At 43.0% G+C, this 23243-nt stretch overlaps 1 protein-coding gene across 2 annotated transcripts in view; it reads right to left on the bottom strand.

The window, feature by feature from the left end:
- The window catches only part of ABCB11 (ATP binding cassette subfamily B member 11), a 72090-nt gene that overhangs the window by 17310 nt on the left and 31537 nt on the right, over positions 1–23243 (bottom strand). For both annotated transcript variants that reach the window (XM_063318223.1, XM_063318224.1), the window contains 12 exons: positions 22308–22421; positions 20860–20970; positions 20619–20744; positions 18770–18973; positions 16769–16939; positions 14083–14284; positions 12262–12325; positions 10438–10570; positions 7536–7700; positions 5016–5120; positions 4718–4879; positions 3155–3358 (listed from right to left, as the gene is read on the bottom strand). In XM_063318223.1, coding sequence (XP_063174293.1) covers positions 3155–3358; positions 4718–4879; positions 5016–5120; positions 7536–7700; positions 10438–10570; positions 12262–12325; positions 14083–14284; positions 16769–16939; positions 18770–18973; positions 20619–20744; positions 20860–20970; positions 22308–22421 — 1761 coding nt within the window. The remainder of the gene's footprint in view (positions 1–3154; positions 3359–4717; positions 4880–5015; positions 5121–7535; positions 7701–10437; positions 10571–12261; positions 12326–14082; positions 14285–16768; positions 16940–18769; positions 18974–20618; positions 20745–20859; positions 20971–22307; positions 22422–23243) is intronic.

The following is a 23243-nucleotide window of genomic DNA, read 5'->3' as shown; positions in this document are numbered from 1 at the left end:
CTGGAATTCCCCTTTCTTCCACACAGCTCTTGGCAGCTGTAGGGCTGAGAATTTAGGGCAAAACTAAGTATTTAGAAAGGAAAGAAGAACAAAGGAACCTCATCTTTTCGACCAAGATGGATGTAGCAGAAGCAACATTAAAGTCAGTAAGAAACTCCTTTTTCTTATCTCAACCTAATGTGTCTAAGCATGTGATTCCTTATGCTTGGGAGGGCTGGGTGTGTAAGAGCAATAACCTGTGTTTCTCTGGCATGCTCACTGAAGCTTCCTAAGATAATTTTCATTTTTTGTGCAGCTTCTCAGCTGTGTTATAAACTCTGCTCCACTTCAGTGGTTCTAGCAGGCCACTAAACTGGCTCCACTGAGGACCTCCAGATATGTTGGTACTGCAACCCCCTTGGAGGGACCCCGGCTGCGGAAGTCATTTCTAAGCCATTTCCTCAGATTGGGGAACTGCCTTATTGAATAGGCATGGGGATAGCTTTGCCTTACTTTGCCCAGAATGTTCTGCTTCCCCTAAACCCTTAAAATGTCTGGCTCTGGTCCTCTGTCCTTGGTTGGTTGGCCTCCCAAGAACAGAGCAGACCTAGCTTCCAGCTGTAGCCAGAACTAAATTAAGGCTTGATATGGTATTAATCCAAGAGCTATAATTACTCTAGAGATGAGTTTCCCTGTATCAGTCAAGACTGCTATTGTAATTCATGGCATGAATTCTTTCATCTGGGCAAAGTTCAGGCTGTCATGCATCACAGACATACCTTGTTTATTGCTAAACAACCCTGTCAAACACTGGCTGAGCTTGCCCTACTTGTTCTGTTCTCCGGTTGTTAGCGTTGGCCAGGAGTGCGCCCTGTTCTTTAAGGGCCACAGAGCCATTGCTTTTACATCATTTGCTTTGAGTCACTCTCAGATCTGCTCAACTAGCATGCTGGCTCATAAAGGTGCTCTTCAAACCCCTTTTCTTCCTTGTATCATTAGTCTGAAGTACAATAAACTGAATACACGTTGGACAGCTGATTCCCAGAAGTCTGGCTGGTACTGAATTTGTTTGAGAACTTATACAGTATATATCCTTGAGAATTTAGAATGCAATTTTTAAAATTATATCATATAACCCAGCTGACAGGAGGAAGGAGCAGGGACTGAAATGAAGTTGCATTCAGATCCTATGATAGAGAAAACAACCACACTGTAGAATTATTGCTCTCTTGTCTATTTTGCATCCTTATTGAGCTGAGCAACGGTTAATATTCCTGCATCTAGGGATATTCTTGTAGTTTGAAAGGAGTTCTAGTCTCTGCCAATGGCCATCCTTCCTTAACAACACAGGCTCATCCACAACTGCTTTTCAGCACCTATAGTGTGCGAGTGAAGTATCTAATGCCACAACTTATCATAAAATCACTATATTTCGGAGGGTTTCCTCGCTGGGATCCTTGGCAGCAAAGTGTCTCAAACCACTTTGAATTTATAGTGTAAATTAGCCCTCAAATTTCAAAAGTTTTAGAAGCTTTCAGGTTCAGAAACTTCTGTTTTACTTCTGTTTCAAATACTGCACACTGGAATGGAGATAATCTTTACCAGGAACTCGATAGGTGGGATGTTATCATTATATAGCTATTTAGTGTATATGCAGTATAACATTACAACTAATAATTGTTTTTTTCAAGAAATGTTAATTGTAATGTTATTAAAGGTGAATAAAAAATGGATAGGTGGAAAGCGGGTATTTTGCCCAAGCCCAGTGATTTAGGGGACTGGGCCTAATTCTCTCTCTTTCTTGCTTTTTTATTGCCTGGATGTTGCAGACTTGCTGGAGCCAATCTCATGCAGCCTTGGAAGAAAGGAAGCAAAATTCTGGACAGCCAACTCTTAGCCCTTCAGCCTCCTCTAGGACAGAGGAGAAAACACACAACATGCATTTGTACAAGAAACTCTAGGACTAGTATATGGGAGAAGGGGAGAGTCATATGCCATCTTTGTAACATATTTTCCCAAGAACTTCAAGTCTCAGGATTCTTTAGTTAATGCACCTACTGCCTACGCTGGAAACGCTAATGGGGTGGCATCTTACCAGCAATAAATTAATAATATGGGAACATTCAGACCAAATGCCATTTAGATACTGCTTCTTCCACTGGAATCTAGTCATTCTTTCATCCAAACTGAACATTAGAGAACCTGGATTCATTTGTTTTCATCTGTTCTGGCAACTATCAGGACTTCGCAGCGCTTCAGGCTGCAAGGCAAAAAGATGCGTCGAAGCGCACCTCTCTGCATTTCCTTGAAGCAGCAGTGCCTTGTTTCAAGAACGGAAACAAGAAGTTCGGATTAAGGAGCTGCAGAAAATGCCACCATTACATCCCCACAGTATTAGGTTCCACTATTCAGGTAGATGAACAAATGACTAGATCCTAAGGCAGAATCAGTATCCAAGACCACATGATTAATTTAATAAATAAGGTGTTTTTTGTTTGTTTGTTTGTTTGTTTGAGTCAGTCTTGCCCCTGTGACTAAATAGACAAGTCCCTGCTGTTTTCTTGGCAACATTTCTGGGACTGGTCCACCACTGCTTTCTTCCTAGGACTGAGAGAGATGGACTGGCCCAAAGCCACCCAGCCGGCTTTCATGCCTAAGGTGGGACTAGAACTCACAGACTCCTGGTTTCTAGGCCAGCACCTTAACCACTAGACCAAACTGGTGCTCAGTAAATACATAAATATAACTACTGTACATCTGTACCTGTAGAAATTAAAATCAATGAACATCCAATATTTCAAGCAGACAAGGACACTCCATTTGGTGGGGAGACAGCCCATATTACAAGATTTGAGAGGGTCCGCCTCTAGGATACTTGAACCCAGTTTGCTACAGGTGCTGCTAGCTGAAATTTATACTGCCCCACTTGGTAATAAAGGTGCTTTTCAAGTCTGGAACTGGGCACCCCTGAAGTCACAGACTTTCTAAGGGGCAAGTCATCTTTCAAGCAACAGAAACGTTAAATGCTGGGAAGCTTCTGCTGCTTAACAAGCTCTGTGTATGTGTGTATCTGGAGGGAGAGATGCAGATATGAACATCTGACAAAGACAATTGCTTGAGCAATTACTCACCATCTCAGTCATTCTTAGAGTAAAACGGAAATAAAGCCCCTTACCCTTCCGGTAGCTTCCATTGCTTTCTTGTCCTGAGATGCAAAGCCTGTCAGCATTTGAGACTGCACCATTCCCGAAAAAGCCAAGAAAGGCAAGAAGCAAGTTATGACTAAGCTGAGTTTCCAGCTGAAGTAAAAAGCGATAATAATGGCCACTCCAATATTGGTGAAGGAGTTCACAATCATTCCTATCTGGGTGCCAGTTGCCTAGGAAGGAAGGAGATCAATCAATCAGTCACCAACAGCTGCTCCCACCAGGCTGGCTGTATGCAGCAGGTGCCTGAGCGCTCAGAAAGACATCAAGATATTGCAGGGCAGATGTTGGGTGTCCCACCCTCTGCCCTACTCCCTTCCATTACTTGGTTGCCAATGTTGAAACTGATTCCATTTCTTTACATACAAAGGAGTGAGCCATTTTGGCAGCTTTCTCAGGCCTCAGAGTATCCTAGGCTAGCCTTAGACTCTCATGAAAAGCATGAAGGCACCTCTACCTGAAAACTGCAGAAGAATGCAGGTTCATGGCTTCCATCTGACTACTGCCAGCTCTGTTTATTTGCTCGCTATGTATACCAGACAACCTTTGATATTTCTAACTGCAAAATAGGCCCATCAGCCGCAATACAGCCACTGCTACCTTTATTCTTTGTCTGTTTTATTCATGGTGTCCCCAGCTTGTAGCAACCTCACAAGAAGAGTGGCATAGAGAAGATCTAGAAAAGGTTTGGTCCAAAGTCACCATTACTGATGCAAACGGAATGCCTTGCTCCCAACTTCAGACCAGAGGTGGAGCTTCAAAGGACGGAGTGGTCTTCCCTATGGGTGTGCTACAGATGACTAAGGCGATCGTGTTTTTTCTGTATAGGATACAAGCTCTCAGGGAGGAAACATTCCAATAGTCAGACCATCAAGGGAGATGGGCATGAATGAATGGGCAAAGACAAAGGCCTTATACTATAGAACGCGTTGCCCCATAAAGTGCGGCTGATCCCCTTTCCCACTCATTTTATCACCAGTTCTTAAAGACTGCTTTGTGCCCCTGGATGTGCAAAGAATGATTTTACGATTGGGTTTTAATGGCTAGCCTTGTCGCCTCTCATTGTTTTACATTGTTGTTTTGATGAAATCATAATTATAAATGTCATAAAGTTGCTTTGAGTGGTGGCTTTTGCAACTGAAGGGCAGGAGAGAGAGGGTTTAATAAAATAAGTCAAAATAAATCATGCAAGCCTTCCACTTGCTGACAAAAAGGCTATAATGAAGATACAGATTTACAACTGCAATGAGAAGTGGGCCTTAGATGCTTAAGATATCTGCATACCACGTATTAATAATGTCTTGTAATTTTCTTGTTTTATCACATTAATAATTATAAATCATTGGGAACTTTGCAGCCACACCAGGGTTATACCCATGGTGCTGGGCGGGGGCTAAGGCTCTTCCTCTATAAGATTACTGGTATACAAATTTGCCAGTAGCAATTATTATTTTGCTTCATTCTGACTTAGGTTTGCACTGCACAAACATACTGGAATATTTCTGAAATAACTTTTAAACAAAATCTCTTACCCCTTGAACTTGAGAGGCATCAGTTGCTAGTCTTGTAGTCAAGGCCCCTGGGCTGTTTCTATGGTCATCAAACCAACCAATTTCTTGGCCTAACATAGCCTGCAAGCCAATTTTCCTTAGCCGACGTGTAAGCAATTCTCCAGCTTTTGCAAAAGTATACCCCTGCAAGGGATTTTTAAGAAGCATAAACCTAAGCATCTATCCACATGTACAAAAAAGAAGACAACAAACGGGGTTAGGGAGAGAATAGCAAAGAAAAGGCACCCTCAGGCTGACAGGCCTGTTCAGTTATCATTACCTGCAAGAACTGGGTGAAGAATGATACAATTCCAACCATGACAAAGAGCAAGCAGATTCCATTGATCTGAGACCTTTGCTCTTCTTCATCAGGCACAGAAAAGGTCTTGGGGAAAGAAAAGAAAGTGCTATAAGATTAAACACAAGTTTTTACGCAAGGTAATTGAAAGCACACAGTGAGTTTTGTTCAGTATTTAGGCCATGAGAGCCAGTTTGGTGTGGTGGTTAAGGCACCAGGGCTAGAAACCAGGAGACCCTGAATTCTATTCTTAGGCACAAAGCCAGCTGGGCAACCCTGGGCCAGTCACCTTCTCTCAGCCCTAGGAAGGAGGCAAGGGCAAACCACTTCTGAAAAACCTTGCCAATCGAGCTGCAGGGACTTGTTCAGGCACTCATCAAGAATCAGACACAATCAAATGGATTAAAAAAAAAATTAGGGTACAGGGATGTAGGAAAACAGGTGCTGGTGTACTCTAATCCGTGTTCATTTTAGCATGGCATTTCAAATGGTTCATAATCAGTGCTGGCTACATCATCGAGTATAAAGAATCAATAACAGACAGCAGAATTGGAGTATTAACATTTTCTACACTACTAACTATCTTGGTTGCTCCTCTCTGACCCCTTCCCAGTTTGTTGGCACCTTTTTAAAGTGTATTATCCCATCCTAGATATTTTTAATACCTAGATTTCAAAAGTGAAAGTTTGTTGAACCAGTGCTATAGTTCTGAGAAACCTAATGCTGCCCCCTCCCCACCCGGTATGGAATAGATCAGAAAAAATGTGCAGCCATTGAGAAGACAGCAATCTAGGTATTATTAGTAAGTGCAATGAAAATAATGATGGAGCAGATGAAGCCATGCAGCTTTGAAGAGTGAGAGAAAGCAGTGGCAGTAAAAAGAGAGCAATTAGGAAGTAATAGGTCTTTTAAAAGTCCATTTTTAAAAATTTAACACCCCTTAATGATTTTTCAGAGAAAAACCCAGCAGGGTGAGTAGGTCAATTTCCCTATTTTTTCCCCTTTCTTTTCTTTAGCAGCCATGTAACTGAAATTGTCCCTGAATCCTCATCAAGTTAACTGCAGACATTTACTCACTGGGAAAATAAAATAAATAAATATGCATGTCTAATACATTTGTATTTGCATATTCAAACGCTAAGGAGGAATATTTCTGCCTTTCTTAAACGTGCCTGATGCACCACATTAGTGCCACTAATGGCACACTCACTGGCATCCTCACTTCGCTAAATATGTCCCATGCCAAAGAATGAAAAAATTCAATCTATCTGTTCGTTGACTGGGTAAGGTTAAAGGAGAAGCAAAGCACTCCTTCCTACACAAATGCTTTGTGCCCAGATGTGCCCAAGGTCAGGCTTCCTCAACCGAGGTCCTCTCCAGATGTGGGAACTTCAAATCCCTGAGTTTGCAGAACTCTGTTATGCTGTTATGCTGTCTGGGGAATTCTAAGTGTGAAATTTGTCCCTCTGGAGGTGGGCCAGGTTGGGGAAAGCTGTCCTAGTTGTCAATAAAAACAAAAAAGCTGCCTTCTTTGCAGCCTTTTTGTGCCCTTTCAAACACAAGGGGACTGTCGTGTTCATCGTTCCAATGGTTTGCATACATCGTAACGTTTCGCATGTCATGTTTCTGATCCGTGTCTATCACCTGCGGGGTGGGGAATTCCAGCCCTGCCAGGCTGTTATCTTTGTGTTACCCTGAAGGAATGTGTGTTTGGGTTATGACATGTATTCAAGGTTACTTTCCCAGGCAGATGTGTGACACTTGCCAATGCTGGGAGGGGGTGGTTGCGATGTTGGGGTGGGGGGCGGGATCGGCTTGGAGGCGAGGGTTTTTAGTTTGTATTTGGTGCGCTTTTGCTTATTCTCAGCTTTCTTCGTATTTGCATACTATCCTTTCAATAAATCAGTTTTATTCACTAAACTCTGGTGAGACTGACTTCGTTGGGATAAGGCAATCATTACAGGGACAGTCCTTGTGAGCAGAAGCAACTTTGGACCTGTAGCAAGTGTTAGATCAGGGCCCAAGACCCCACTGTTTTTCCCCTACTGTTTCCAGCTGACTGTCAATTATATTTGTAACAGAAAACGAGATGAAAAATGTGGTTCCTGAAAGAAAATGCTCTTACACGGCTTTCAAAAGAAATTATAGTGGAAGTATAAGATACTTTTGCATTATCAACTTTCAATCAATCCTGCTGCCTACGGAGAATCAATATTAAATTTCAGGGGCGATAAGAATAAGTCACATGTTTGGCAAGATTCTGACTTCATCCTGAACTGCAGGCTGTGGTTTACAAACTACAGGGCAAACCCGGCAAGCCACATTATAGCTTAGAATGATGTGTGGATTCATCAAGTCATGGCTTGTGGGGGTTTTCACAAATCCTCAAAAACAAAAAAAAAAGAAGAATGAGCAACCCAAAACAACAAAAAGGAAATCACGCGCAACATATCACACCTGCTAACATTTATTACAAGGCAAATAAAGGTGGTCATGACCTACTCCAAGAATCTGACTGAAGAGCAAGGCGTAGAGTGGGCTCACAGCCCCATTGACCGCTGCCCCAAGGGATCCAAGCACCATATAAGGCCATTCGGGAGCATTGTACTTCAAAATCCGGGCGACATTAGCCGGTTTTACTTCTTCACCATTTTCATTAATCAGTTCCTTTTAAACAGGAAAAAGAGAAATATTAGCATTCAAGAATTTTGCTACCAGAGGAACAGCAGCAAATGGCTCTCTGCCACCTTCCCCCGCCATTTTTCTGCCGGGGGGAAGCAAACAGGCGGCGGCAAATAACAAAAGCAGCATTGCAGCATTATGATGCAAACTCTTTGCCTCTTTTGTACATATGGTATGATATCACATGCACATACAAAAGCGTTGGGACTTGTGGTAGGCAGCGTAATGCTAACTTTCATCATTTTTATGAAAGCCTCCCTTCCAGCAGACATCTCTATCCGTAGCACCCTTAACAGCATTGTACCTATGGCAGGATCGGGATTGCCAGCAGGGATAGCATTTTATACTGGTATTGTTTTCTGCCAGCTGTAGGATTGGTAGAGAGGCCTCTCCCCGAGTCCAGCAACAGATCCATTTAGCCCAGCTTTGCCTCTCCCGACCGGCAAAACCTCTCCAGGAATTCAGCCAGAGGTCTTTTCTAGACTTCCCATCAGGGACTGAACCTGGGATCTTGAGTGTTCAGAGCGTGGCCTCTTCCACACTGAAGTCTGGCTCATGCCACAATTTTATCCTATACTGCAGAGGTCAAACTTCTCCAAAGCGACTGTTTTCTCACCACTTCTGAGCCTGCCTCTGCTTTCTCTGCCTTCTGTTGTCATCCTGCTCTAGGCTGTTGGGTAAACTTCATGGCTATGTGATGAGAGGATCTGTCCTTTCATGCGTTGCTAACAGGTCCTCTCATCACATTAAAAAAAAAGGAAGAAAGCAAAGAGTAGGAGTCAATGGGCACTTTTCTCAGTGGAGGCTAATAGGAAGTAGAGTACCACATAGGTCTATGTGGGGAACAGTGTTTTTTAAATATATTCATAAATGATTTATTGACTTATGAATGGGCAAGGAGCTGGCCAAGTCTGCAGATGACACCAAGCCATTCAGGGTGCTGAAGAACCAAAGTGATTGTGGAGAGCTCCCAGAAGGATCTCTTTAAACTGGGTGAATAATCAACCCAATGGTAAATGCAATTAATTTTAAAGTAATGTGCACTGGAACAAAAACCCATAACTTAATATAGACAGTGATGGGATCTGAGCAGTCCGCAACCATCAAAAAGATTTGGGGGGCATAGTGGATAGTTCAGTCAAGACGTTGACTCAGTATGCAACAGTTATGAAGAAGGCAAATTTCACGCTAGGGATCATTAGGAAAGGGACTGAGAATAAAGCAACAACACTTTAATGTTGTTATACAGATCTAGAGTACACCTGCAACTGGAATACTGTATACAGTTCTGGTCACCATATTTGATAAATAATAGACCTGTAGAATGTGCAGAAGAGGGCAACCAGAATGATCAGCAAATTAAATGCCTTCCTTGCAGGAAAAGGCTAGAGCCTCTGGAACCCAGCAGCCTGGAAAAAAAGGGTGACTGGTGGGTGGACATGTTTAAAGCATATAAACGTATGCACAATATGGAACAAGTAGATAGGGAGAAGTGTTCTTTTCACAGCGTTAAAACTAGGGAAAACCAATGAAGCTGACTGGAAAGAGACGTGGAACATGCAAAAGAAAGTACTTCTTCATCCAATACATACTGTAATTCACACGTGGCATCCATTACCACCAGATGCGGTGGCGGCCACTCATTTGGATGGTTTAAAAGGGAATTAGATAAATTCATGAAGGACAGCTCTATCAAAAACTGTTAATCCTGAAGATCCAGTGTTACCTTCAGGTTAACCAGTTGCAGGAGAACAACAGGGGGAAGAATAGGTCTCTTCCCCAGAGGCATCTGGTTGGCCACTATGAGGAAAGTGGAGAAGATGGGCCTTGGTCTGATCCAATTCTCACATTCTTAGTGTCACACATCCACTTTCATCAACTGATCTAATTAAATTAACTGACCCATAATGTGCTACCTCCCACTAAAAGTTTGATTTAGATGACCAGGATTTTCTTTCATGATTGCAGCTTATAAAAGAAGAGTTCACCATCAGCTTTTTGCTTTGTAGGAGACAAGCTATTTGTTTGTGTTCAGATAAACATTTGTTTCTCACTTTTGTACTAGACAGGCACCAGTCAGAGCATCTAAAAACAGTTACACCAATGCAAATTAAAACCATTTAAAAGACAAACAACAACAGAAAAGGATACATAGTAGGTGCAAGCAGATTCAATAGATAATATATCACAGCAGGTAAAGTTTGCATTCCTGTAGAAGGAATGATCTTAACTGGGGGTGGGGGGGTGGGGGAAAGACCAACATGAGGTTGCCAACATGGCTTTCTGCAGGAGGGGTTCCCCCGTTTAAGTGCAGCCACTAAGAAAGCCTTTTCTTTGACCTCCTCCATCCAGCCTCTGACTCACCTGGGGTACGGGAAAGGGCCTCTCCATAAGATTTTAGGGTTTCCTAAGTTGACCTGGACCTACACCATTTAGGCCTTTAAGGTCATCACTGTCCTTTGTTTGGAGTCAATTAGTAGTCATTGCAGCACTTACAGGACCAATGTAACATCCCTGCCTGTAACCCTCACCAACCTTATTGTTGCTACATTTGGCCAATAGCAATGTCCAAAGATTCGTAATGGAGGCCTCCAGGAGAGTGGCTTGCAATCATGCAATCTCAATGCAAGTATCACTGTGGCCAGATCTGGTGTCACGAGGTAGGGGGAGGAAAAGGAATACGAAACAGGTTTGTCTTGGTCTTGCAGTGACTGTGACTGACCTTTATAAACGGCCTATCTTCATCATACTGAGATATGCTATAGTTGGGCTCGGTATAGGATCCTACAATTGACCCTGGATGGTCAGGGACTATATTTGACAACTGAGATCTGGAACGCTGTCGAAGAGAGGCTCTAAGAAACAGGGAAGAGAAAAGTCCAATCACACTCCTATCAGTTTCAAGAGTTTATGGCACGATGTGTTTATTATATAATACAAAACGGCACCACGAGCTTCATTTTGATGCCACTGTTACTCTTATTGCATCTGATCTTTCAGAGTCTTTATTAGCGAAATATTAGCATGAAGTCTTACGTTTAAGTGCCACCTATGCACAAGAAGATATCAACAGGCTTTGTAGATCCTGAAGTTTCTAATTAAAAAAAAAACTTCTTTAAACTCTTTAAAAACAAAAATAAGATGAGGGAGTAAATTAAAAATAACAACAACAGCTCCAAAGTAGGCTGACTGCTGAAGCAAAGCAAAAAAGAAAGCTGAACTGGTGAGACAGGTAAGATGGACATGGAGTTTCATAATCGAGAAACAGGAGCATTTGACCCTGCAACGTTTTGTGGTGGGTCTTGCTTGTATCCATGGCTCAGTTTAATATCTAAGTCAGTCCAGAGACCCAGAGAGAAGCGTCAGGTGTCTTATTTGCACCCGACTGAGTGACAAAAACTCTCCCAGGCCAGAAAAAAGGAGGCCAACACTTTAAGAAATCCATCTGCTACAGCAACAGCACCTTTTGTTCCCAGGTCTGCCCAGAAGCCTGGATAAGGTGAGGCTCCTTTCCTAAAAAAACAGGGAGGTGCTGCTTTTACATGAGATCCAAAGCTCTCCTTCTGGATTCATTATGTAGCACACACAGCCCTAATATTTATGGCCTCAATTCACAACAGCTGGCATAAATGAATTTAAACAAACCTTCTAGTTCTTTGCCCTTTTCTGCACAACCTCTCTCACACCTGCAGCTTAAGAGAGGATTTTTTCCAAACCCTCTAAAATCCCAATTGCATATGTGGGCAGAGACATTGGGAAGATCAGCTTACCAAATATTTCCAGGGGGAGAAGACATCACATTTTTTACCACTTCTTGGGCCAGGGCTCCATCACCCCAAAATAAAACTTGCAGGCCCCCTAATAAATTAACTTCAAAAAAATCTTTAAAATTTAACTGGCCAAAATTGTCAGTCATAGATTTGAGTCGTTTGGGTTCTTGAAGGTCTAAAAGGATTTCTGATCCACAATACTTTTGTTTGTTTTCAGAGGCAATGCAATACAGGTAATATGCCATCATGCCACACCCTTTGTATGTCCTAGATCTAGTGTCCTTCCCATTCCTTGGTGCATGTGCACATATGCACACAAGACTGTAAAACATGTTCAAAGAAGAATTCAGAAGAAATGGGGGTTGCGAGGAACCAGACATTTTCTTAGGATAATATAAGATCAGTAAAACTGAGCTCCACATCTGGGCTCCCCTTCAACAGTGGTATAAAATGAGGCCGGGGGGTAGGGGGAATCCATTCTTAATCTTTGTTCAGAACCAGAAAGTTCTGATTCTGTACTTGTAAAGAACAAGAAGAATTTCAACACTGTATTATTTGTAGCCATGGGTGTGGATCTACTTTCTTTTCTAGCAACTATTATGGAAAGTATGTTGCAAAACTTTCCCAATTAATTCCATAGGTATATTGGTAAACTTCAGTTTCAAACCTTCACTGGAAAAGAAAACACACTGCTTTCACACAGGTAGATGTTTCCAAACTTTTTGTTACATGCTCTTATTTAGATTCTAGGATTACTTTGGATCACTCAGGCTTACCGTAAGCTTGCCTGATAACTGCCCCTGCTGAAAGACCGCATTTTTTCAAGACTCCGGTCAGGTACTGTAAATATAGTCATAGAAGATTCATGACAATCCAATCAAAGGTTAGAGAATCCAAGAGAAAGACCATCTAGTCAAGTAGTATTAACATCAGGCAAATCAGCCCGTCCCACCTGCTCATGCAGAGAGGGCACGCTACGGACCCCGTCAATAAGAGAATTCCATCTGGCGGGGTCCAGGAGGCGGGCCTTCTCTGCAGTAGCACCCGCCCTTTGGAACATCTTGTCCCCGGAGGTGAGATTAGCCCTATCACTCCTAGCCTTCCAGAGGAAGTTGAAGACCTGGCTCTGCCACCGGGCTAGGGGCAGGGAGGAGAATAGTCATACTTGGGGCTGGCTAGTACCTTGGAGTGCCCCTCCTATACAATGACTGAATGAGACCATAGCCATCTGGATTTTATTATATTTGGTAGCTCTGAAATTGTTTTATAATGTGTTTTATATTGAAATTTTATTATATATTTATTGTTTTATACTGTAAACCACCCAGAGTTCCTCGGCTCAGAGGAGATGGCGGTGACAAATTTGATAGATAAATAAATAAATCTGTTATAAGACTGACATCTCTGTATGGTGCTTAACACTTGCATCTCAAGCCTTGTGCTTCTTCTCTTTGATCGTTTAAGCATTTGATAAAACACCTTCTCAGGTCTGCTCATTTGGCAAACAAGCGGTCATCCCTTTTCCATATGGAAACTTTCATAACTCACAGCAGCACCTGGACCAATTGCCCCTTGCATTCACAACTGGGTGAAACCCAAGAGCCCCTCGTCTAGGTCCTCACCAGGAGCAAAGGCGCAGGGGGCTGCTTTTGTTGGCTGTATCATTTCATGTTGCAAGTAGACGCAAGTGTGCATTTGACCCTTCCCCCTTATCGAACTATCATTACAAACCCACCGCTAGAAAGTCAAGAAGAAAGCTAATCCAGGGCAATTTATTCTGGAATAAGCAATGTTTTATATGAAGGAATATTTTCTTCCTGAATTCTACAATGGCACAGCCCAGCACGAGGTTTGTTTTGCTTTGTTACTGTTAAAATAAAGCCCCTTTCCAGTTAGCATATTTGCTAGCAGATTTCAGTACACGAGGAACACTGAACAGACGGTGCTAAGGTGATGCTAGTGATGTCAGTGGAGGGGTGGCTGTCAGCAGCAGAGAGCCTTCCTTGTGAATGGAATCCTCTGCACCACCCACCAGATCCTGCCCTATCAGGGTCTAGCTCAGCAGAAGCCTCCCTCGCTGCAGACCAACAAGCTGTAAAATGGAGATGGGGCGTTATTAGGAACGGAAGCACTTCCTGTTTAGTGTCCATGCAAAATATTTCATAACATTAGGTGAAGACAAAAAAAATATGCTTTAGAAGAACTACTGTATCACAATGGGTTTGGTTACTCGATGTATGCAGAAAACTCTGGCTGAAGGTATCTGCATGTTTCCAAAAAGCACGGCATCAATGTCTCTTCTTTCTAGGTCCCGTTGCCTAGTGGTAGGGCCATGTGTTATGTGCACAAAGTTCAAGGTTCAGCCCTAGGCATCTTCAATTAAAAGAGCTAATATCAGAGTAAATTATATCTGAGCTATGCTTAATACAATACAAGAAGAAATGGTTTGATCCTGAATCAGAGAGCTTCCTTTCTTATGAAATATGCATAGTGTAATTCTCTTTGGAACCAAAAGAAAATAAAATTCAAGCTCCATTAACAGGAAGGTGATTATTTGAACATAATGGAACATTAAAGATACAGAATAAGGTACTTGCTTTGCATTGATGGTTCCATGAGTGCCTTGTCACCTTGGCTTTGCAACGTTACCAGCGTGAAGTACACTCCTTTCCGTTCTATCAGCTCTTCGTGTTTTCCTCTTTCCACAGCTCTTCCATGCTCAAACCCAATGATGATGTCAGCAGTTTTCACTGTGGACAAGCGATGAGCTATGGAGATTGCAGTGCGCCCAAGACGAGCCTACAGCAGGGACAGAAAGGGGTTTTTGGAGGCACAACCACTAATGAAAGCTAGGTGTGTTCAGTCTGCACTTCTGTCATCCCAGAATATGGAATGAACCTTAACTGACTGATTTCTATCTACATACTGTACAAATGCCAAAAGATTCCTTAAATTGACATGGGGACTGATGTGTCATACAACTGTAACTGGTAATCAAGCAAAATACCTTTAATAAACCTGTGTGACCTGAATGCTTGAACTGTGATATTCTCTGAACCAAAGTCCGAGTAAGACAGAGATGCTGTTTGCTCATTCAGGGCTATGACAGTTCCAGTGTTCTCTGCGGGTGGCGTGGGGGCATTTCCCCTGAAACAGCAAGTCCATGACATGGGAGTCTTCCTGGACTCACAGCCCCTGTTTCATGGGAGATGGAGGTGGTGGTGGTGGTGGTGGTGGGAGGGGGCTTCATAATATACCAGGTGTGGTCCTGCCTGGAGCAATAGGAACACATGCCCTGATAATCATGCAGCTGGACTACTACAATGCACTGTACATTGGGTTATCTTTGAAGACCATCCAGAAGCTTCAATTTGTCCAGAATGCAATGACTAGTGCGCCAGGTGACACTTGCCACCATGAACATGTTCCACCCATGCTCTGAGCCCTGCACTAGCTTCCAGTTGGTTTCTGAGTACAATTCAAGGTGCTGGTGATTACCTGTAAGGTCCTGTATGGCTTGGCCTCAAGTATCTCCAGGACCACTTGCTCCAACTGGAATTAACCCACCTTTACTTGTTGGTCCTGGGAGAAATTGCTGCCAGTCCCTCACTTCTGTGAAGTACATAATATTGAGGCTCACGGGTGCTGTTTTTCTATGGTAGCACCTATACATTGGTAACTACATAATTTTAGTTTTTACTGTGGATGCTTTATTTACATTCTCATTATCATAAACCACCAAGAGTCTTGAGACTGGAGCAGATAATAAATGATACAGAGAGAGACAGATCAACAGAGAGACAGATATTTAAAGCATACCATGTAGTTGAGAGCATACTGTGAACCTATAGTAGCCTTGGGGGCCTTGCCCAAGCATAAAACAGCTACCATGTGGCTAGTTCTCAAATCCCCAAGGAGTCCAAGGGAGGTATGAACAAGGATATTCATCCCCATAGGTACCACACTGAAGAACCCTGCAATACTCAGTGCTAAGGTGGGCACCCTTTTTGGTTGCTAGGGCATAGTTTTTCCACATAATTTAAAGGCTCTGTGATCTGCAGAAAGCATGGCAGTGATACAGTGATACCAGAGAAGCATATTTTAGCCAAGGAAGGAAGGTGCTCCTTTGGGAAAGGACCACTTCCTTTCCCACAAGAGCACCTTCCTTTCCCTGTTGATTCTGTCTCTCTCCAAGCCCTCTTTGAAAGTGATGCCTGCAGAGTCCTCAAGAGGCCAAAGGTGGTTGCTACAGCTTGCCATAGAGAGCAGCACTGAACAATTTCCCAGCAAATCTGCAACAATTATGTATGTGAAAGGAAACTGCAGAAAGTTCTGTATCTTAAGCAAAGCTGTAGATGAAAACAGATGGAGATTTTAAAGAAAAAATTGATTACAAAACCTGAATGGACCAGAATGCTGCCTTATTAAACCAGAGAGTGAAAAGAACCATCAGTGCATTGATCTGTATATCCCTATATACTTTTTGCCAGCATCACTCAAGCTCCTGATCCTGTCCTGCATCACATTCTTACTGAAACCTAATTCTCTGAAAACTGCAAGCCCATCTGATGGAGAATGAATGCTTGTGAGGTTCCAAGTTTTTGAAATGCACCCAAGTCACTGTTTTTTTAACAAAACTTTATGGAGTTCCAGTGTGCACACGGGCCTTTCTGTTCACAAGAGCTGTCCCATTCATTTCAAAGGGAGACTGCAGCAAGCCACAGCGTGTGTGCTTTGGAGAAGATGCAAAAGCTAACCAAAATCTATCATCACCATAATCGTTTTACGTTCCTGTTCCTCCAAAAGTCTTTAGATGAAATACAGTAGCTGCCTCTGTTCCCCACTCAAGGTTTACCTTCACCACAGTTAAGAAAAAGTGCTTAGGTTCATAGATTATGTTAAGCCATGATCTAAGTCGAATAAACCACAGTAGTTACCTTCACAAACTTTACTAAGCCATAAGCTATGGCTTACAAATCGCAATGTCTGGATTAATACAACATGCAAAGCTGAAGCCATGCAAACCACGTGGCTTAGTGCAGTGTGTGAAATCAGCCCACATCAGGCTAAGTGGGGGACAGAAGAGACAATAAGAAATTCCTACTTCTTATCGGAGACTCCAACCCACTTTGCCGTGTTAATCATAATTTTATATCCCAGACCCTGTTGTTAAAACTAGTGAGAAAAATTACCTTTATAGGTGAAAGAGGCCATACTCAAGAGACTGAAAAACAAAGTATTCCTAACCCTACTGGACTGAAATAGTATTATAACACGGTCAACCTTGGAAAGTGTCTCCTGCACGGTAGCTTCGCTTTCATTGTCCAGTGCCGATGTGGCCATGTCCAGCAGCAGGATTTTAGGGTTTCGAACTAAAGCCCGAGCAATAGCAATTCGCTGCTTCTGGCCTCCACTCATTTGGCCACCACCTTCTCCAACAAGAGTGTCGAATTGCTGAAAGAGTGGAAATAGCAAACGAATTACAAAAAGCTTCATCTCAGTCCTCTTAGGTCCATCGTGAGTATTACATTGCGTGGGATAAGATGGAGAAGCAGCCATGGAATAACTGGGGCTTTGGCCTTCTGTTCCAAGTATGGGGTGAAGAAGAAGCCCAAGGGAAGGTCCATGTGCTCATGAAGCAAGGATGTTGCAAGCAAGCTTTGCCCAAGGAGAGAAACATAGAAAGGGAAGCATGCCAAAAGGGGGCTGCCAATTCAGTTCCAACTCTTGCAGAATGGAAATATGGAAATCCGAAGGGCTCTCCCCACCCTGCTGGGCTGGTGCCACTCCCCCCATCTTTGAACTGGCAGAAAACTATCCTGGCATGAAATTCACCGATTCCTCTCCTGCCTCTGTTTCAAGCTATTGCCAGTCCGGGGCCTGCTCTGCAAGCCTAATTGATGTCACCCTCTTTGAGGCTGCTTGGACGGGGCTGAGGAGGGAGAAAAGGGCTTCTTTAACCCTGGTCCAGTACAGGTGACTCGGCTCACTCAAGGCCTGGGACAGGATGAAAGCGATATCATGGGGTCAAGGCAGGGGAAAAAAAGGATGTTCCTGGGGCACAATTGTGCAGCACTTGGATACAAGGGGGAAAAGACCTCCCCAAACTGCCACTCTGTAGATATATTGGGCTTCAACTTCCATAATCCCTCACTATTATGCTCACTGCCTAGGGATTATGGGAACTGAAGTCCAGTATACATGGAAAGCACCAGATCAAAGAAGGCTGGCCTAAGATTAGGTGCTGCTTTAGATCAAGTCTAACTTCTAGATCAGCATTCCTGAAAACAATCACAATGAATTTGGACATGATATGTATTATGTATGAGATCTGAAGGCACTATTGACTACTGAATTTAGCTTTCAGTAGGACTCATATTTGCCATAAATTCAAGCATCTGTCTCTCTCTCTCATCTTTATTACCTCCTTTTCCAAGAAAAAATCTACCAATAATGGCTCTAACTCATATGTAGTTATGCATGCATGATAAAGCATAACCCTATGTGTATATCCACATACAGATTATGATTTTGAGAGGAGTTTTTTTCTGTAGCTGCTCTGTTTGTTTTAATCTCCTCTAAGAGCTTTGTAAGGAAAAATGTCAGGGGAAGGAGGCTAATTTTGCCTCAATTCCTTCACCAGAAATCATGTCTTTTCTACTATCCTCTACCCCAGGCCTAAACGGCTTCAGAAGGGATGAAATGAAGCATGTTGAATGTCTTATTACAGAAAGCTACTGAGCAGGAAATGATCTGAAAAGTTCCACTAGGCACACAAATAGTCCTTAGGCATTACAGTGAGTACTGCCAACCACTAGCCATGTATGATAATCCATCACACCACCATTAATTTCCCCTTTTTAATTGCCTAGAACTGCAACAACTAGGAAAACAATAAAGGTCTTGCAGAGTGGTGAGTTTTTGTCTTAACTTAGTACAGGGCTGAACAATCCTTTCAGCCTGGCATGATATTATACTGCCTCTGCCCCCAAACCCTTTGTAAAATCTAGCAATAACATATGAGAATGCTAAAATCTTATACATTCTCACCTGAACTTCCATGAGGTTGTACGCAAGAGTTCTTAAGATTTAAGAAGCTCTTGAGATGCTGGCTATTTCTTAGAAGTGATAATTTAAACAAATTAATATTGGGTGACAAGGATGCTTTGGCACCAGAGGACATCATGTCGCCAATCCCTGACTCAGTGGGCTCAAGCTACACAGATCTGGGGTTGGAGACAGTCCTGAAGCATCTTGAATGTCTTATTACAAAGCTCCTTTTACCAGAGGTAGATCCATGATAAAGTTGTAGGCGTTGGCTTCTTTGGCTGCTCTGGTGATGTCTTCCATAGTTGCGTCTTCCCGACCGTAGCGGATGTTCTCAGCTATAGTGGTGGCAAACAGGACTGGTTCTTGTTCCACAACACCCATCAAAGAACGCAGCCACTGAATATTAAGGGAACGAATGTCATGTCCATCTAGGGTAACCTGCACAATAATAGTTTGGAGGGAAAGACTGCAGTCACCTGCACCTTCACATCGACATCTTCTTCTCTTGAGAGGAAGCTACTTCTTAAAACAGCAGCTTTGTACTCCACGGCTTCCAGTTTCATGCCTAATTCCTACATACAGTGCCTGGAAACTACTGAGGCTTAGCCTAGCTTGAGTTTTTCAAAATTTGCTTTGAATCTCAAGCCACACATGACCTCTGAAATAGCTCTTGGCTTCAGACATAGTTTGCTCTGAGCTTCCTTTGCAGGGAGTGGGAAGTAAGAGTATTATAAAGTCTCTCTGGACACATGACATTAGCTTCACAATTCTTTGAATTCTGAACACTGTATTTATATGCCTCTGCAGATGTCTCCTGGAAGAACCCCCCACAGTTGTCCTTAATACAACAAACCATCTACTTAGTGCCTTAGTGAAACCTGTGAGAGTCAGGTGAACTGAAAGCAATGATACAGTTCTAGGTCCTGGTATTTAGGGTGGCTGTACAAACCAGTTCTGGATTTTCCAGAGATGAATGTTCTTTTCTACTGGATATGTTAATTCAGATGCAGCCTGTGAGATATGACCTAATAATTTCATTTACCAAGGTGTACAGTATTTGATATTAAAAGACAGGGTTTCACCATGAAAAGAATTTAAAAATATTTTTATACAGATAGGCTGCGCCACATCCTGGAGCACATCATAATGGATTTTTCTTCACTTTGTCTTAATGCTATATGTATATCCAGCTAGCTATAACTTCCTCAGTGAAATCACAGTTAAGTAAATTCTGACCTAATGAGGTTCATGAACCCAACCACAAAGTATGAAATCTAAATATCTGAGTCCCGCGAGAACTGCTTGTCAAGATGCATCTTCCAGTTGTACAAACATCCCATTTATAGAATGCACGAATCGCACATTGCATTACATAATGAAAAACGCTCCCTTTTGTTTTAAATGCTGATGGCATGACACCTTTCCAGGTAGACACCGTTGTGCAGATGGGTGGGAACCACTGGGCTCAACAAAGTTGTCCATCTCTAGTTCTGAAGCCCAGTTACGTCTCTCATACAAATATGAATGTCACCTCATTCCTCTTCCACATGTGTGCAGTCCCTGAGGGCCTTTGCCCATCCTAATAGCTTTGATAGGGTGGGTTTGCTCCAGGTCCCCTCCCTTAAATGTTGTCATCTGACGGGACCTCGGAGGTGCACCTTCTCAGTAGCTGCCCCTGTCCTTTGGAACAGCCTCCCACATGAGATTCAAGAGTTCTCTACCCTTTTAGCCTTCCGAAAGGCCATGAAGACCTGGCTCTTCCCCCAAGCATTGGGCTAGGATGGGGGCTGAACTGGGAGTCTGTTTGGTCTGGTACCGGGTGGGAAAGGTGGTTTTATTTTTATCTCTGTTTTTATTGATTCTTGGGACCCACCCAGGATCATTACATGAGACAGTTGGCCATTTGAGTTCTGTAAATCAATAAAGAAATAAAAAATATTATTTTGCTCTCTGTGTCCAAAGACCAGTTGTTTACAGGAGGCGAAGAACAGGGCTTCGTAGCAAATTGCAAACATAATTACCCAGCAACAATGGATCAGGTATCAGGATTTTTCCAATGAAAGCAAAGATGTCAAGGTCTCACCATGCCTTCCATAGGGTCATAGAAGCGCTGGATCAGCTGAATTGCAGTACTTTTCCCTGCTCCACTTGGGCCAACAAAGGCTGTGGTTTCACCTGGCTTGATAGTCATGCTGAGTTTTTCTAAAATCTGGATTTTTTTAAGAAAAGAAAAAGTCATTGTATTCGAAAAGTCCTAGCCTAGGTGCCCAGAATAAATCCGGAAGTTATGGCAATGCTGCAAACTAGAACCTCTGAGTCCTTACCTTAACCTCGGGCCTGGATGGGTAATAGAAGGTTACATTATGGAATTCAATTTCACCCCGGACTTTATCCAGTTTGTAGCCATCTTCTGACATACAGTCAATAGTAGGTTTCTGGGGTAGAATTAATCAGGTCATTCATTTTGCTTTTTCTGAAGAAGCTTTCTTTCAGTTCGGTACAGCTAGTTCCACATCTCCATCTGAAGGATTTATCCTTCCTCCCTCATTGGCTCTTATACCTTGAACTGACTTTCAGAATGCACATGTGATGGTTCCAATTCTTACTGATTTCCATTCTCAACACAGTACTTAATATTTCTATGGACCTTTTGGTAGACCACCTAGTTCCCAGTTAGAGAACTCTCCAAACTCTTGAAACCCTCAATGTAATTATCCAGTGTACATCCTCATCCTAAAGCCTGATGCCAGCACGTCTGCCTATGCCGCATTTATACCATCCTTTTATGGCACCCAGAGTAGCCATCAGTGAAGGGCTCAGATCACACAGTGATTGGCTTGCCAGTTTACATCCCAGCTTTTGTTCAGGAACATAAGGTGGCATACACAGTACTCACTCCACCCTTAATAGCCAAGTATGTGTTTTTGTTTTGTTTTTGTGCCTTCAGGTCAGTTTTTGACTCCTGGTGACTGCCTAGACTAGTCCCTGCAGTTTTCTTGGCAAAAATTTTCGGAAGTGGTTTGCCACTGCCTCCTTCCTAGGGCTGAGTGTGTGTGACTGGCCCAAGGTCACCCAGCTGGCTTTGTGCCCAGGCAGGACTAGAACTCACGGTCTCCTGGTTTCTAGCCTGGTGCCTTCACCACCACTCCAGAGTGGCTGTCTTCAATATGCATAGAACTGTCTGTTTATATTCATTCCACTTGAAAATTTATTTTTGGCAAAGCAAGGAATAAAACTAATAGAGTATCATTGGCTTGTATAGCCATAACTCATTGGTATCAACAGAGTTATTGTGGGAAAGATTTAATGGGACTTTTTTCCTTGCAATTTCCTGAAGCATTGGAGTGCTCTACATATTAATATCATTCTTGGAGCTTCTGGCCTTCTTTGCTTTCTTATAATCACAGGCCTGAGGGGCCAGAATAACTTAGTTCCTGAAACCACTTAATTTGCAAATTGTCTCACTGCCTTCCTTGATGATCAGGTACCTTATAAAGTATAGCCCCCTCAGACAGACAAAGCAGGGCTCAGTGAGAAGCTGAATATTCATAAGAAAATCATTTAGGAATGTCACTTGGATGAATGCACTCTTTGTAAATACCCAGGCAGGATGCTAGCTCGCTTTAACTTGCAATCAATTTCTTTTAATCACTATAATATTTCTCATTTGCACTCTTGGCAGAAGCTTAGTTTACATTACTTGAAGCTCTCTTTGTCTATTTTCCCCACCCCCAAATGCAAGTGGGCAGCACCAGAGGACTCAATTACTCACTCCATCTATTGTCTCAAATATATTTGCGGCAGCCCCTCGACCTGTTGCAAAGGCTTCCAAGCAAGGAGATGCCTGACCAAGATTTAAAGCTCCCAGCAGGACGCCAAAAAAAACCTGAGAAGAATAAAGGGAAAAAAGAAGTAAGTTTCTTGGTGCCAGTACTAAATTACAGTTAGAAGCTATAGAAGTCCAAAAGGAATAATTCTGGAAGACGGATAAAATGCTTTGTTCGTTTGAGAAATAACATCAAAGATGTTCTTTCTCTCTATCAGAAGGCAGGAATACAACTAAAAGCATAGAGTGATTCTTTCACCTCCCAACCTAGGGAAGCTATTTCAGCTTTCATGTCAGGGACTGTGGCCCCTTGATTCAAAGCAAGAATTAGAGGACTAGAAAACACTAGGCATGTGCTAATAATAAGTGAACTAGCTGAATGCTCAGCCAGGGCCGCAACTAGGGGGGGGCAACCGGGGCATGTGCCCTGGGCGCCGCGCTGGAGGGGTGCCAAAATGAGTGCTGGGGGGGGCACCAAAATGGGCGCGGAATCCATGTTTGCCCCGGGTGACACAGACCCTAGTTGCGGCCCTGTGCTCAGCCTTATGGTACTACCCATATACAACGGGGCAGCATCAACCAGCTTGAAGTTCAGGGCCTACAGAAATGCAACACATCTTCAGAAAAAGAAAGGAACAGCTCCCCAACCCCAGAAGATAGATCTGTTTGCAACACACATGCTTAGCAACCCGGCAATGCTACTTGACAGCAAGAGGGATCAAGGGGGGCTGGGGGATGGGAAGAACATATGGTGGAAAGGATGTAGAATGGGGCAAGGCTGGGCAAAGCATTTGCTTGAAGTGAACTGGTTCTGCACCAGAGACAGCTGGGAACACTTCTGAAGCAGCTGCATGAACCTTGTCAAAGGCACAGCTGCTTTCA

Source organism: Candoia aspera, chromosome 1 (assembly GCF_035149785.1).
Source record: "Candoia aspera isolate rCanAsp1 chromosome 1, rCanAsp1.hap2, whole genome shotgun sequence".
NCBI classification, from domain to species: domain Eukaryota; kingdom Metazoa; phylum Chordata; class Lepidosauria; order Squamata; family Boidae; genus Candoia; species Candoia aspera.
Note: the sequence above shows the minus strand (reverse complement) of the source record. Positions and strands in the feature narration are given on the sequence as shown.